This window comes from Malaclemys terrapin, chromosome 1 (assembly GCF_027887155.1).
Source record: "Malaclemys terrapin pileata isolate rMalTer1 chromosome 1, rMalTer1.hap1, whole genome shotgun sequence".
NCBI classification, from domain to species: domain Eukaryota; kingdom Metazoa; phylum Chordata; order Testudines; family Emydidae; genus Malaclemys; species Malaclemys terrapin.
Window position 1 is genome coordinate 43,232,531 of NC_071505.1, and position 15,726 is coordinate 43,248,256.

General features: G+C 46.2%; 1 protein-coding gene across 6 annotated transcripts in view; it reads right to left on the minus strand.

Annotated features, from left to right (window-relative positions):
• PTPRZ1 (protein tyrosine phosphatase receptor type Z1) overlaps nucleotides 1-15,726 on the minus strand; it is a 187,328-nt gene that overhangs the window by 83,642 nt on the left and 87,960 nt on the right. For all 6 annotated transcript variants that reach the window (XM_054023294.1, XM_054023285.1, XM_054023311.1 and 3 more), the window contains exons 3-6: nucleotides 11,445-11,624; nucleotides 7,982-8,133; nucleotides 6,035-6,130; nucleotides 5,716-5,782 (exon numbers count right to left, since the gene is read on the minus strand). In XM_054023294.1, the coding sequence (XP_053879269.1) occupies nucleotides 5,716-5,782; nucleotides 6,035-6,130; nucleotides 7,982-8,133; nucleotides 11,445-11,624 (495 nt within the window). The remainder of the gene's footprint in view (nucleotides 1-5,715; nucleotides 5,783-6,034; nucleotides 6,131-7,981; nucleotides 8,134-11,444; nucleotides 11,625-15,726) is intronic.

Consider the following 15,726-nt stretch of genomic DNA (forward strand, 5'->3'; position numbering starts at 1 on the left):
CTGCCCTGTACGCAACAGTAAGGGATGGTCTACACAGGGAGCTCACATCAGCATAGCTACATTTCTTAGGGCTTGGCTACACTTGCGAGTTACAACGCATTCAAGGAGCCCCAGGCACCCTAGGTCACTACCTGTCCACACTGGCAAGGCACGTAGAGTGCTCTGACTTCACAGCTAGAGCGCTCCTGGTACTCCACCTCGACGAGTAGAATAACGTTTGATGCACCCCCGCTGGAGCGCCCCAGTGTCAGTGTGAACGAAGTGTTGCATTACTGCACTCTGATCAGCCTCTGGAAATGTCCCATAATCCCCTTAAGCCAAGTGGCCACTCTTGTCATTGTTTTGGATATGCCCTTTGAAAGCTCCGTTTGACAACTGGCATGCTTATCTGCTCCGAGACAAAGCAATCATTACTGTGGAATGCTGTGTGTGTGTGAGAGAGAGAGAGAGAGGCCGGAGGAGGGTGGGGGAGGTCTGCTGCTGTCTGAACTTACAAGACAGCATGCTGACATGCTCTCAGCCCTCCAAAAACCCACTCTCTCTCCCCCCACATACACATAACACACTCCCTGTCACACTCCACCCCCTCCCCCCCATTTGAAAAGCATGTTTCAGCTACTTGCATGCTGGGATAGCAACCACAATGCACTGCTCTCTGTGGCCATTGCAAGAGCTGCTAATGTGGCCATGCCAGTGCGCTGGCAGCTGTCAGTGTGGACAGACTACAGCGCTTTCCCTACTGCGCTCTATGAAGGCTGGTTTAACTCAAAGCGCTCTACATCTGCAAGTATAGCTATGCCCTTAGGGTGTGAACACTTCACACCCATGAGAGATGTAGCTATACTGACCTAACCCCCCGCAGTAGACAGCGTTAAGTCAACAGAAGAATTTTTCTATCAGCCTAGCTACTGCCTGCCAGGGAGGTGGATTACCTATGCCGATGGGAGAACCCCTCCTATTTGTGTAGGTAGTGTCTACACTGAAGTGCTGGAGCTATGCTGCTGTAGTGTTTCAAGTGTAGAGAAGCCCTTACTCTTCTTTGCATACACACATATCAGAGGAGTGAGGAGAAACATTTCAGTTCACTTAGACGCTTTGCACTCACTGAAGAGCATGGAAAAACCCCACTTACACATTTAGTCACACGTGTAAATGTATGGCTGGTGCAGTTCATCCACTTCCCTGGTATCTTGCCAGGATTGGGGCTTGAATGAGGATCAGCTAACTGAGATTCAGCTGGTGAGGTAGCAGGAGCCCATCAGAGAAACTGGCAGAGATTATACCAGCTTCCTCAAGTGGGGAAATTTACCAGCTTTTGGACAATCCCACTTCCATGAGAGGATGATTGTGTTTATCTAAAATACCACTGGTCCTTTTAGATGCGATTTTAAATAAAATCTGACTCATGTCTATATAATTTGCTGTTTGTTATCATCCCTAGGTTCATTTCAATGTTACTGCTTTGTAAACTTCCCCCTCTCAATAAATATCCATTCCAAATTATTTTTCCCACATGCATGTATTTCTAACCTAGTCATATCCCTTTGCATATATCTGTCCTCAGTGATGTTTGTAACTCATCCCCATTTAGTGTCACCTTAACATTCCCCTATAAACTGTTGGCCATTTTATTACATAGAATCACAGTTGTTCTGCTGAGTCAAGTCTTAGAAATCATCTTTTCTTTCAAAATGACTTGTTCTTGTCCACATCTGATGACAGGGGAACATTTAACAGTGTTGAGCAAAAATTTCCACCTAACTGCAGTATTCTGTCAACTTCCTAGGCACCTTCAGATTGCAGCCACCCTAACAATCTAGTTTATATCGAGTTAAATAATTCTATCTTCACAAACGCTTTTGTAGTTGTCAGCATCAGGATATCAAACTTGACATTTACAGCAAGCGTCCTGATAAGATAACTTCCTTTGCTAGAAGGTTCTTCAATAGCTTGTGGAACTTTGGATGTTAGTAACAACTTGTGTTCTGTTTCACAGTCTAGACTATAAAACTAAACATCTGAAAAGTTTCAAGAGAAAATGTCCTATGTCAGACAGTAACATGGCTGGTTTCTATTCCCAGAATGTTAGCCTGGGAAGAAACTGAGAATACTTCCACTCTAGAGCCTGAGAACTCATCAACTCTCATTTGAATATACAAAATATAAGATATGATTTACAAGGACAGCTGATGTACTATACATCTTTCTCCAGTATAAACCATCTGAATTAGTTTTGGTCTGAATTTTGTGAGCTCACTTAGATCTATTCAAATAAAGCATGTTCTGTTCATCATTAAAGTGTCATGTAGCTTGACACCTGCTGCTCTTGGCTTTACAGCTCCTCAGCAAGGTTGTTGGATGATGTTCACCTTGATGGGTTACAATTTCCCTTCAGGTGTCTCGTGTAAGCCTGGCATCTAAAACTAATGAATAGGGCTGGTCAGAAATTTTTTGATGAAACTCAGCTTTGTCAGAAAGTGCCAGTTCATCAAACCTGAAATGTCTTGTGAAAGCAAGTCAGGTTTGACAAATTTTCATTGACTTACAAGCAAGATTACAATGGAAACACTTCCCTGCCTGCTCACAAGGCCAGCTACTGTGAACGCTGGGCTTCCCTGTTCTGGCGCAGTCATGTCATGTTAGGGCATCCAGGTTTTCCAGGCTCCTTGATGTGGAGCTGGGAGCCTGGCAGCCCTGGAAACCCAGGCTCTAGTTGCGGTTCTGAGGGTACAGCTACATTGTTAAAAAAAAAGAAAGAAAAAAAGAAAGAAAGAAATGTGGCAGTGAGTCTCAGAGCCCAGGTCAACTGACCAGGGCTCAAAGAGCTGGTGCTGTGGGGCTAAAAATAGCAGAGTACACATTCCCACTTGGGCTCTGAGAGCCTCCCCGCTCCCAGGTTTCAGAACCCGGGCTCCACCCTGAGTCCAAACATCAACAGTGCTATTTTTAGTCCCACATGCAAGCCCAAGTCAGTTGGCCCAGCCTCTGAAATTCGCTGATGCAGGTCTCTTATTGCAGTGTAGACATACCTAGATCCCTGCAAATCCACAGGTATCTGCTTTATATCCATAGATATCTGCATCTGTGGATGTGGTCATATTGCTTATCTTCTTGGATTGGAAGTGGATCCAAATTCTTTTACCTGCCCTGGGCTCTAGCTCAGCAGCAGTTCTCAACCAGGGATTCGTGGCCCCTTGTAGGGTCGCGGTTTCAGAGGTTCCACCCACAGGGCTGAAGCCCAGAGCCCGGTAGAGCTGAAGCCCCAAGCCCTTGTGCCCCCCAAGGGGCTAAAGCCCAGACTCCCAAAAGCCCCTGGCAGAGCTAAGGCAAAGCCCCAAGTCACAGTGCCCCGCACAAGGCTAAAGCCTGGAGATCTGAGCCTGATACCCCCCCCTCCCAGGGCGGCAGAGGGGGACGGGGTTTGAAGCCTGAAGTCCCAGTGCTCCCAGCAGGGCAAAAACATTGAGCTCTGGTGCCCCACACAGGACTAAAGCCCAGAGCCCTGAGGGGGAGGGAGGAGCTCTCGGCTGTAGCCCCCTAGGGGGCACGAAGGCTTGGGGCGCTGGGATTCTGAACTTCAGACCTGTAGAGGGGCACTGGGGCTCAGGGCTCTGGCACCATGGGGCTCATGGACCCCTTGAAACTGGCTCACAGCCCCCCAAAGGGCCACGGGCGCCTGGTTGAGAACCCCTGCTATAGAGGGTGTTGGTGTGGATAAAAGGTGGAGTGTGGATTGCAGATTGGATACAATGTAATTACCACAGATGCAGATCAGATGCAGATCCAAATTTTTGTATCCACGCAGGGCTCTAGACATACCCTCAGTTTAGGATCCTCGCTTCATAGCAGGGAATACTGAAACCCTAGGAGCCCCACGTCTAACCAGTGCTTGGCTCCTGTCTCTGCAGCAGGGAACACAGAACTACAGCTTGGGCTGGGGATCTCAAGGCTTCCAGGCTCTCTGCCGTACAGCCAGGAGTCTTGAAGTCTTGAGATGGGCTTCCAGGGTCCATGGCTCTGGGACAGCCCTGCTATGTAGACTCTCTTTGGGCGGTGACCCCAGGGCTTCCAGACTCCCAGGTCAGCTGGCACACCATGCTGCTGATTCCCAAGTTGGACCAGGAGTCTGGAAGACCAGGGGTCTCCGTGCCTGGATTTGCAGATCCTGGGATCATGGGAAGCTGCTGACTGAAACTGACATGAATGTTAATTTCAGTCAGCGGCTATCTGTCCCAGGGAGCATATTTCCTTTCAGAACCATCATGTGTCAGTGTTTTCCAAATGATTTTTTTTCATGATTTCCAGTTTGAGAGAAATTTTTGAAAAATTTATCTTTGGTCCGACTCAGAACAAAACCAGATTTCAAAGTAGGATTTCTCACTTCTGAGAAATTTTGGTGAGTTTTGACCAGTTGTAATAATGAATCCTCGCTGATTTACACAATTCTCCTTGTCCTTATAAGCTACGAAAGTTCCATCACCTTGTTTTGTATTTGTCTGTTGGAGACAGATATCTGCTTCCATTTTAAAATGTTTGAAACGTTTATGACACACATCCTATAATAACTAATCAGAATAAATAATCAATACTTTACATTTTAAATCCATATATTTCAGAGGACTTTTTACAAAAAGGTAGGTATTTTTATCCCCATTTTATAGACAGAGAAACTGATGAGCCAGGCGGGGTGAGGATATATCTACACTAAAGCTGCTGTAACAGCACTGCTACAGTGCTATAGCTGTAGTGGTGTAGCATATAAACTTCCTAAATTGACACAAGGGGTTTTTCGGTCAATGTCAGTAATCTTCCTCTCCCAGAGGCAGTACCTAGGTCAACGGAAGAATACTTTCATCGACCTAGCTCAGTCTACATCAGGGGTTAGGTGAACCTAACTATGGCACTCAGAGCATGAAATTTTTCACAGCACTGAGCGACGTAGCTAGTTTGACCTAAGTTTTAGGTGTAGACCAGGGCTTGATTACTTACCCAAGGTCATTGGCCCTGATTTAGGAAAGAATCCTCACTCATGTGCTTAAATGCTTTCCTCAATTGGGGCCGCAGTGAGACAGCATAAGTAACAGAAAAAAGGTCTCCTGATGCACCATCCTCTACTAAGCATGCTCTGATGTAAATGAATAGACACTTTTTTAAAAAGCAAAGCATTCACACACTGAGTAGAAATCTGCTCTGAATGACGCTAGTGTAAATGTAAAGTAATTTCATGGAAACTGACTGAGTTATTTCAGGTTGACACCAGTGTCTCTGAAAGTGGAATATAGCCCCGACTATTGAATACTGACATTCATAAAATCTCACTCTGTTCCCAGAACTAGACTTGTAAGACAGATCTTTGTTTGCTACAATAGTTGTATTTGTCCTACGAATTGCACAGAAAACTCAGATATGTATGATTAAGAAACCTTAATGAATATATTAGTAATTTCTCTTGACCAAACACTGAAAGTGTGGCAAAGGCCTTGGAAAAATTAAATGTTTCACTTTGTGACTCAGGTTTTTCCAGTTTTTCCAAGTAATCATTTTTGAGGGAAATATAACAAATTTGTGCCATTTTTTATTTTGGTTTTAACAAAAGTGACCAAATCCAGCTTTGGGAGGTTCATGGTTCCCAATAGCTTCAATAAGTTTTGCATACACATTCAAAAGCAGAATTTGGCCCAACCAATAACCAATCAAGCAAGAAGATAAACTCACCAAACCGGCTAACACTATCTACTCCTTTGATGATTGCATTATAATCCATATTATCTTCCAGGCCAACCTGTTAAAGAGAAATTGTATACGTTATTAAAAACAGGGTTTAAATAAAAAAATGAAAGTTTAAGTTAGCTGAGCAGGCAACAGAGGATTTAAAGAAGAGTAATCACACATATTTGCCAAATTGTTTTTTGTGCAAAATATATTAGAAATATATATTAATGTGCTTATTATATACCAGAACCATTTAGCTTCAGATTGGATATTTGCTATATTTCAAAGCAAAGTTAATGCCACAGATATACAAAATGGTTACCTCAAATAAAATTGATAAAGCTCTTAACTTCCCATTTCCTTTAATTGCCTCCTCAAAATTTGTAAACTGATCTGCATCGTAGCAGTAGATTTGCATCTGTAAACATAAAGATTAGATCTTCAATTTTCAGAGGTTTACATTACATGATAGAAAAAAATCTTTAAAAGAATTTAAACAATACAATTATTTATTTCAGATATTCCTACGCTGAGAAAAATCTTGAAGCAGTAACAAACTTTAATTCTAATAAATGCTTCTTCTGTAGTTCTCTCATCCATTGCCTGAAAACTTACTTGGTGAAGCCAATGGCAAAACTATTGACTTCAGGAGGTCAGGATTTTACCCACTGTATCTACCCCCAAACTAAAAGTAGAGATGTATTGGTAGTACAACCAAGTCTTTGATCCTGTCTCTTCTGCAGCCTGGACTCAGCTAGAACTGTATGCTTGCATCACGCTCTACATCCTCATACCCTCACTCTTCCATCACAGGGGTAGCTCCATGGTCAACCAAAACCTGGCTCCCTACCTTGGGGCAGAGTTTGTGACTCCACCCCTCTTCCCATGGGATTTTTCAGAGGAGGCTCTGCTCCCTGATGTCCTGGCTAGGGTTACTATATGTCTGGATTTTCCCGGACATGTCCGGCTTTTTGGTCCTCAAATCCCTGTCCGGGAGGAGTTTCCAAAAAGCCGAACATGTGAGGGGAAATAGGGAGGCATGGTAAGGGGACCCTGAATGTGAGTGGCTGCAACAAAGCCAAAACTAACAACTCCCCCGGATCTGCCGGGGCATGGAGGCGGTGGTGGCATCTGAGTGCGCAGCCGCCTCCTCCCCGGGCTCCAACTTTCCCGGCTCCCGCCGCTCTCCACCGAGGCGGGGGCCGAAGCAACTTCCCCAGTGCAGCAGCAGCCGGAGCCCGGGGAGGAGGCGGCTGGGTACTCAGATGCCGCCCGCCACCTCTTGCCCCCGCAGATCGGGGGAGTTGTTAGTTTTGCTGCAGCCACTCGCACTCGGGGTCCCCCAAGCATCTTTTGCCCAAGCGCTACCGGCTTCACGTTCAAGTTGCTGCCAAAGCAACTTCCCCAGCGCAGCAGCAGCCGGAGCCCGGGGGGCGGGAGGGAGGAGGGGGAATGCCGGTGCTCAGGGGAGGGGGCAGAGTTGGGGCGGGGACTTTGGGGAAGGGGTTGGAATGGGGGTGGGGAAGGGGTGGAGTTGGGCCAGGGACGGCGGAAGGGGCAGAGTTGGGGCGGGGCCGGGCCCCCATGGAGTGTCCTCTTTTTTCACTGTTTAAATATGGCAACCCTAGTCCTGGCAGGATGGAAGATATAAGGTAGGAGCTTGAATGGCAAGTCCAAATGGGTCATGAAGTCAAGAAGATTGAATGGACCGCACTGGCCACAGTAAAAGTTTGTGCCTAACAGTTCTCCATGGAACTGGGGAGAAGAGAGGAAGAGAGGACCCCAGCAACCCCATCCCTCCATTTGTCCCCTCAGAGATATATACTGTTTTGTAACTTATTATAATAGACTATGAATGGGTCCATGGAGTTTACTGTAACTCTCAGGTATTTGATCATCTGTGGCAATTGGGCCTATATTCAGTTTGAAGGATTAGACCTTGTATTTGATACCAAGATTTGTGCTCATCTCTCCTGAGCAATTCGGAATTTGAAAATTCACACTTCATTTTCAGAATGGCAAACTAAATACAACTGTACAGGAAGCACCTCATTCAGAGGCTACTGTAGTCAGTGGCAAAACTTACATGTGCTTTGGATCAGGCCTTGATTCATATTTGCAAACATAACATTTAAATATTACTCATTTGGATTTGAAGGAGGATTATATACACACAATGTACCCTAATCAAATGATAAATTAACATCTTTAACAAATAACTTGATTATTTGCAGGACTGTACAGTATTGAGTCTATTACAATTCATTACCTCAAGAGGAAATTTTTGTCCTTCTAAACTATGTTCTGATCCATCTGATGATATATTGCATTTTCCCCAGTGAAAAGTTATCTTGCTTGCTTTAAATACCGTTTCTAAGCCACCTCCGCTGACATAATAATCATTTGTCAGGTTAATTTCCACTAAAGAGAAAAGAAGAATGGTCAATGAGCATGTCTGTGCATTTGAAATTCAAATACATCAACATTACTAGCTAAAAGGTGAACATATGGTGGCTCTCCTTACATTTCATCAACAGCTTGACAGAATGTGGATTATTCAGCTAAGAAAGAAAACCATTTGGGAGATGTATAGCTGCTAATAACAAAATGAAATGTATTTTACTTCATTTCAAACTTTGATTAATAAAATAGACATATGGGGAGCTGAATTACTTTAATGCACTCTCATAATCCATTGTTTTGTAATTCATCTGAAACCTGTCATAGTCTTACATTAAACGAAAGCTCAAGAAAGCTGGCCTACCAGTGAAGCCCTCCTTCTAAGGAAAGAAAACAAAACCCTAATGTCCTATCTTTGCAATCCTAGGATATAGACCTTCCGGAGAGTGGATGTGTTGATAATGCAAATGGGAATGGAGAGAAAGAATTTATTGAGCATGGTAGAAGGGGATTAACTAGAAATAATGAGGTAACACTTAGGGTTGTCTACACTAGGACATAGGACACTCCTTGGAGGAGGATAAAGTGACAACAGATTAAGGGCACTTTACTCCTGAATGACAGTTTCCTCCCAGGGTGGGGGATGAGATGGAGGGTGGGAGTGGTTAAGGCGCTTTAACTTTCACTTTTCATGTAGATATGGCCAAAGGGAAAGAAAATGTAGGCTAGATACCAGGAAGAATTTCCTGACTGTGAGATAGACAAGGTTGTGGAATAGTCTCCCAAAGGATGTGGTGGAAGCTCTGTCCCTGCAGATAATTACAAATAAACTGGAAAAAGAACCGAACACAGATATGTTGTGGAGAACAATCCTACATGGGCAGAGGGATGGACTAGATGATCGGTACTGTACTCTCTTCTTGCCACACATAGCAGTGGATTCTCAGTTTTCTAGATTCCCTCACTCAGTGCCATGAAGAAAGCTGGAGGAGGTTTGGCTGGAGTGCCATGCTGCTCCTTTCAAATACTTTGAACTTCAACAATGGAGGAGGATCTCAATTCACTTTTTTGAGCATTAAAGAATTTATCCTCAGAACATTCCTGTAAGGTAGGGAAGAACTATTTGCCTAATTTACAGATAGGGAAATGGAGGCACAGGGGAGTTAAATGACTTGTCCAGGATTATACAGGAAGTATATGGCAGAGCCAAGAATAGAACCTAAATGTCCTTACTCCAAATCCTGTGCGTGAAACAAAAGACCATCTCCCCGCTTCTCCAACAGCCAAACAGCTTTTGATAACTACAGCACTAGATCCAAATAGCAACCTTGGCTCAGTAAACACTAAGTAATCCTATGAACTACTTACTGGTGATTGGGTGATTATTCATGATACATTAGGGTTACCATACATCCGGTTTTTCCCGGACACGTCCGGCTTTTTGGCAATCAAACCCCCGTCCGGGGGGAACTGCCAAAAAGCCGAACATGTCCGGGAAAAATACCGGCCGGGCACTTCCTCTCCCGCGGCTGCTCTGTTCCTCCCCTGACTCAGACTTTGGCTCTGTTTAAGAGCCAAGCTGCCCGGGCCAGCGCTACCGGCTTCAGGCAGCCCCCGTGCCTCCGGACCCCAGCCGCCGGCCAGGCACTTCTCCTCCCCAGCTCCAGCTGCTCTGCTCCTCCCCTGACTCAGACTTCGGCTCTGTTTAAGAGCCGAGCTGCCCGAGTGCTACTGGCTTCGGGCAGCCCCCATGCCTCCGGACCCTGTGCCGTTGGAGCAGAGCAGCTGGAGCCCGGGAAGGGAAGTGCCCGGCCGGCGGCTCAGGGTCCGGAGGCACGGGGGCTGCCCGAAGCTGGTAGCACTGGCTCGGGCAGCTTGGCTCTTAAACAGAGCTGAAGAGTCAGGGGAGGAGCAGAGCAACTAGAGCCCGGGAGGGGAAGTGCCCGGCCGGCGGCTGGGGTCCGGAGGCACGGGGGCTGCCCGAAGCCCGAGTGCTACCAGCTTCATGGTTTGCCGGGCAAGCAGGGCTGGCTCTAGGCACCAGCAAAACAAGCTGGTGCTTGGGGAAGCACATTTTTAGGGGCGGCATGGCCGGCGCCAGAATGCCGCCCCTAAAAATGTGCCCCGGCCGCCCTAGCTCACCTCCGCTGCTGCTGCCACGGCGCGCGAAACAGCTGATTCGCCCTCCGCTGCTCCCCCTCCCTCCCAGGCTTGAGAGCCTGGGAGGGAGGGGGAGCAGCGGTGGGCGAATCAGCTGTTTCGCGCGCCGTGGTGGCTCGGGGTCTCCCCCTCCCTCCCAGGCTCTCAAACCTGGGAGGGAGGGGGAGATCCCAAGCGGCCGTTTTGTGCGCCGCTGCTCCCCCTCCCTCCCAGACTTGAGAGCCTGGGAGGGAGGGGGAGAAGCGGCACCCGCGCCGCGGCCACTCGGAGTCTCCCCCTCCCTCCCAGGCTCTCAAACCTGGAAGGGAGGGGGAGACTCCGAGTGGCTGCGGTGCGGGCGCCGCTTCTCCCCCTCCCTCCCTTCTAGGCTTGAGAGCCTGGGGGGAGGAGGCAGGGCTGGGGATTTGGGGAAGGGGCGGAGTTGAGGTGGGGCCGCGGGTGGGATAATTAAAGAATGGGGGGCGGCCAAAATTGTTTTTGCTTTGGGCGGCAAAAATCCTAGAGCCGGCCCTGTGGGCAAGCCTCCAGACCCTGCGCCCCCGGCTGGGCGCTTCCCGTCCCAGGCTCCAGCTGCGCTGGGGAAGCGCCGGCCGGGAGCGCAGGGTCTGGAGGCTGCCCAGCCAGCCCTTTTCGCATGGCTGCGAGGAAGGAGGGGGAGTTAGGACTTTGGGGAAGGGGCAGGGAAGGGGCGGAGTTGGGGTGGGGCCGGGGGTGGAAAAGGGGCAGGGCCAGGGCCCATGGAGTGTCCTCTTTTTTTGTTTTTTAAATATGGTAACCCTATGATACATTAAAAATGATTTTTTGTATATTAATTGCATCTTCCAAGAACAGGCATTATTAGTAGTAATTATTATTTTGTGGCAAATGCTAAATTATTATTTAGCTTCAATATGCACTCATTATGGGATGATACTAATGATGTGATTACTTTGGCTATTTCTAACCGTGCACATAATTTCCATTTGTTTTCTTTATTTTAGTGGCTTTCTATTACGCTTGGCTGCTATCACCACCTGGCCTTTGGCTAATCGCTAAAATCCAAAATGCAAAGGCTAAAACAACCCCTCCCCCAAAACAAAAACAAAAAAACATAATTAAAAAACCTCAGCTATCCACCACATTTCAGTTTCATGACGCCCAATTAACTCAAAACATGAAATCGGACATTTTACCTGTTTTGCCAGTATTGTGAATGAAAGTGTCTTCTGAAGTTTCCTTTTCCCAACCCTGGAATTTAAGTTTTTTGAGATTTACATTTACTTGGGTAAGATCTTCATCAATATTAATAGGAGATTGTTTGGCACCATTGCATGCTGGATATTTCTTCCCCCAGTTCTTTTGGTTCAAAGTTCCTAAACATCAAAACATAACAGGCAAACATTATAAGTAAACATGAACTTGCAAGCTAATACTCTTATTTTTTGCACGTGGAAAAGGTAAAAGATAAAATGTAATAGCCTGGCAGAAAACTTGTCTTTCTTAGTCTTTGTTTACATCGTAATATGCAATACATATGACTTACATCCTAAATATTGGACATAGAGAATCACCTTTTTAGGCCATCTAAAAAAATCATGTAAAAAACCTAAGGTGAAATGACCTTGGGCTGATGACAAAGCAGATTATACAAACACACAAAGTATATGCTAAAATATGTAATATAGGAATGGAACAAACATCCAGAGGAGGTCAAGCGGATCCAGAATCTGATCATCTTTAGGAAATGCTGCAAAACCTTCTTGGCTGAAAAAGCTTGTACACTCTAAGTCTGACACTTATAACACTGCCACCTTCTTGTACCCAATAAAGCACTGCCAGCCACAACACAAAAAGAGGAATTAATAACATATAAAAAAAATCAAAACCAAAATCCTCACCCCAATCAGAATTTTTACCATTGAAAGGGAAAAGTGACAGAGACCTTATGATTCCACAAAGTCCGCTAATGACTTTGCTATTACTATTGGAATAAATGGAAGGCATTCAGGTAACATGATAATGAGTGTGGTGGGTTTGGAGGTGATCTGTAATAACTGATGAATATTATATATGGTCTTTCAGTTCATCTGTTGTAAGTGGGGGTTAGTGTATAAATACAAGAGGAATTCAAGCAGGAGTTGTCTGGACATAAGCTGGGAAAAGGACAATTGCTTCAGATAGCCACCGATTTACTGATACATAAGTGACAAAACTTCACTTTGAAGTTTTACGTCTGACACCCAGCTGAGCTCAACAGTCTAGCTTGACAAAAGGGTGGCAGTGTCCCAGCTTGTAACCACACGGGGACCCAAGCCCATGAATACTGGAACAAGGAACTTTGGCAAGATAAAAAGACAGGCCTTCAAGGACAAGGCAAACAGTGACTGTAGGGGAACTGATTGAGCCCCAGAGGCTAATGATCTGGGGTAAGACAGGCCTGCCTCAACCTTTAGGCACGTGTATAGACTGTTTATTATTTTAAAAGCCTCTACTTTTATACTTTGCCTTATTTCTGTTAAGATTAAATAATACTTTGTTTTAAGAAGGCAGTTTGTGGTCACTATTCAATGCTGGCCAAAAGTTTCCAAAGGGAAGAGCTGCAGGTACCAAGTCCCGTACAAACTGCTGAGGGTAAGCTTGGTTCATCCACAGAGTGGGAGACTCAACCACCTGATCTAAGAGTGGAAGAAATGTGTGATTCTACTCCAGGGAGGTAAAGGCACAAGGCCTCATGCTAGAGAGTGGTGCAATGAGTGGCCAGAGAAGGGGTCAGAGGTGCAGTAGTTTTGCAGCCAGTGGTATAAAACCCTACAATCAAACTGATTGACAGACAGACAGATAGATCAATCTCGAACTAAATAATTCAGGAAACAGAGATAAATAGGGTACTGACATCACCTAACTGTGCATAAGTAATGTAGGTACTGCTCTGAAATTTTGACAGATGAAACTGTCAGCTGCAATATCTAAGCAAACTAAACAGAGCTCACAATGAAGTTTTAGATTTTCTGGAGATGGGGATTATAGCTTCATACTAAGTACCTGACCAATGGAGAATGCCAACCTGTCTAAACTTCCAGCCCTAGCCAAACATGCATACTCCTTATAGTGGACAATCTCTAAAATGACTAATGGGGAACTTTGATGGGATTTCCTATTGCAAGGTAATATCTTGCAGTCTTGTGGAATTTTCATAAGATGAGGTGTGGAGCTAACATTCCACTCTCAAAACTTCCTTCAAAGGATTCTGGGCACAGTAAATAGGCATTTCTTGTGGTAAAACAATGACAAGAGGGAATTCAAAATACCATCTGCACGCAGAAACAGAGAAATGTAGGGCTGGAAGGGAGTTCAAGAGGTCATCTAGTCCATATTACTTAATAGGCATGTCCAAGGTAATTGCATTACAGCCAAGAAAATTCAAGTCAAGTCCAATATCTATACCAAAATACTATATTGATTATATAACTAGGGTGAACTGACTGTGACACTTTGCCAGGATTGTTCCGGTTTGTAGGAACAGTACAGGTTTCATGGCTGATATTACTGAGGCCAATTTTGTCCCAGATTCAATTTAATTGGCCAGCTGGCTGGCCAGCCTACCCCAACTTCATGCCAGCCTACTGCTTCCCCTCCCCCAGTAGCATTTCCTCTTCTCAACTGCCCTCTGTGGGCTCGCAACTCCCACAGTCTAGACATCATCTCTTCTAGACCCTGTTCATACAGCATCACTTGTTGTCAGTCTCCTGATTTAGATATGCATGCACATTAGCTCAATGGCTCAGTAAGAATTCATAATGCATATAATTAGGGTCAACCTCTTTCCCCCTCAAAAATGCCCTAGTAGTATCCCTCTTTTTCAAAAGACTCAAACCTGACCATTCTACTGGTCTTTGACTATTGATTGTTTACAACAACCGGATCAATTTACTCTCTTTTAACTCAGTCTGGGATCCATATCAATCAGCTTTCACCTTTTTCACTCTGCTTAAACTGCATTTACCAAAGTCTCAGACAACTCTTCCTAGCTCTACTATGTCTCAGTGTTTCTACCTTGACCTTTCTGTTGTCTTTGGTAATGTTGATCATTCACTCTTCTTCCTCAACATTCTGTCCTCCCCTGAATTTTGTGCCTTGTTGTCACAGATTCAGGGAAAGAGCACTTATGTTCCCCCTCCACGGTCTCTCGAGGGCACCAACTTAAGTTTTGCAGCTCCCACTTCTCTGGGGTGGAGATCCACATCTCTTTCTTCTCTCTCCCCCCCCCCCCCCGCCCCAACCGGGGGTTTTCAGGCTGCACAACTGCCTGCCTTACATTAGGCTATCCCAAGCAAGCCAGATTGCCTGAAGGCCAGCATCTGTGCTTGGCTTTCTTTCCGAGAGCTACGAACAGTGTATTGCCAGCAGTTACAAGTTACCACACACCTCTTTCCAAGCAAGCATATTTATTCTTCAGCTAAAAGCATTTCAGAGAAAAAGCATATAAAAACAACAGAAGTTCCTGTATGCATGCTAAAAGCTTACCAGAGGTCACTCATCAGTCTTGTGGGGCCCTAGCAGGCCAAAGTCTTTCCCACCCTTCCGCAAATGATCATTTGGACAGAACCTGTCCATTTGCTGGATCAGAAAGAAGGTCCTGAGTCAGTTTAAACACAACCTTTTTATGCCAAAAGCCCTTTAGTTATTTATGGGTCTCTGGGAAATCCAGTTTGAACCAGCATATGCAAGACTCCCCAAGGGTGGTATCTCTCTGGAGGTGTTTACAATTTGAGTGATTCACCTTGGTCACTCTCCCACCCCCCCGACTATTCTTAGTTCCTGATGGAGTTATGGCAAACCTCCGGACTCTGCCCCCCACCTTGAGTTGCATACATAAACGCAGTGCCGTAACAAGGGCGAGGTGAGTGAGGCACTTGCCTCAGGCACACAAAGTCGGGAGGGCGCAGAAAGTGGTGGAGAGAAAGAAAAAAAAGGCGGCTGGCACAGAGATATTTATAACCCAGGTGATCTCCCCTCCAGCCCCACCTGTGCCTCCCCCCCGCGCCTCCCCCGAGTGTCCCCCGACCCTGACTTGCTTCCCCCTACCCCCTTCCTGGCCCTGGAGCAGAGCAGCTCCCTGCTGCCTCCCTGCAACAACTGCTGCCGCAGGGTCCTAGTGCCCCCCATCTCCGCTGCCAGGGCAGACTGACTCTGAGCATGCCTTTCCCCCTCAGACCCTTCCCTTTTCCGGCAGGACCCTCCAGCAGCACAGGGCCCCCCCTCCGCCCGCAGTCACCGCTCCTGCCCCATGCTCTACCGCCTTCACTTCATTCATTCTTTGGCGGCAATTCGGCGGCAGGCCCTTCCCTCCAAGAGGGCCAAATTGCCGCCGAAGACCCGGCCCTGGGGGAGGGCGCAATTTTATATTCTTGCCTCAGGCACAAAAATACCTAGTTACGGCTCTGCATAAACCATTCATACCCTTAATACAATGTG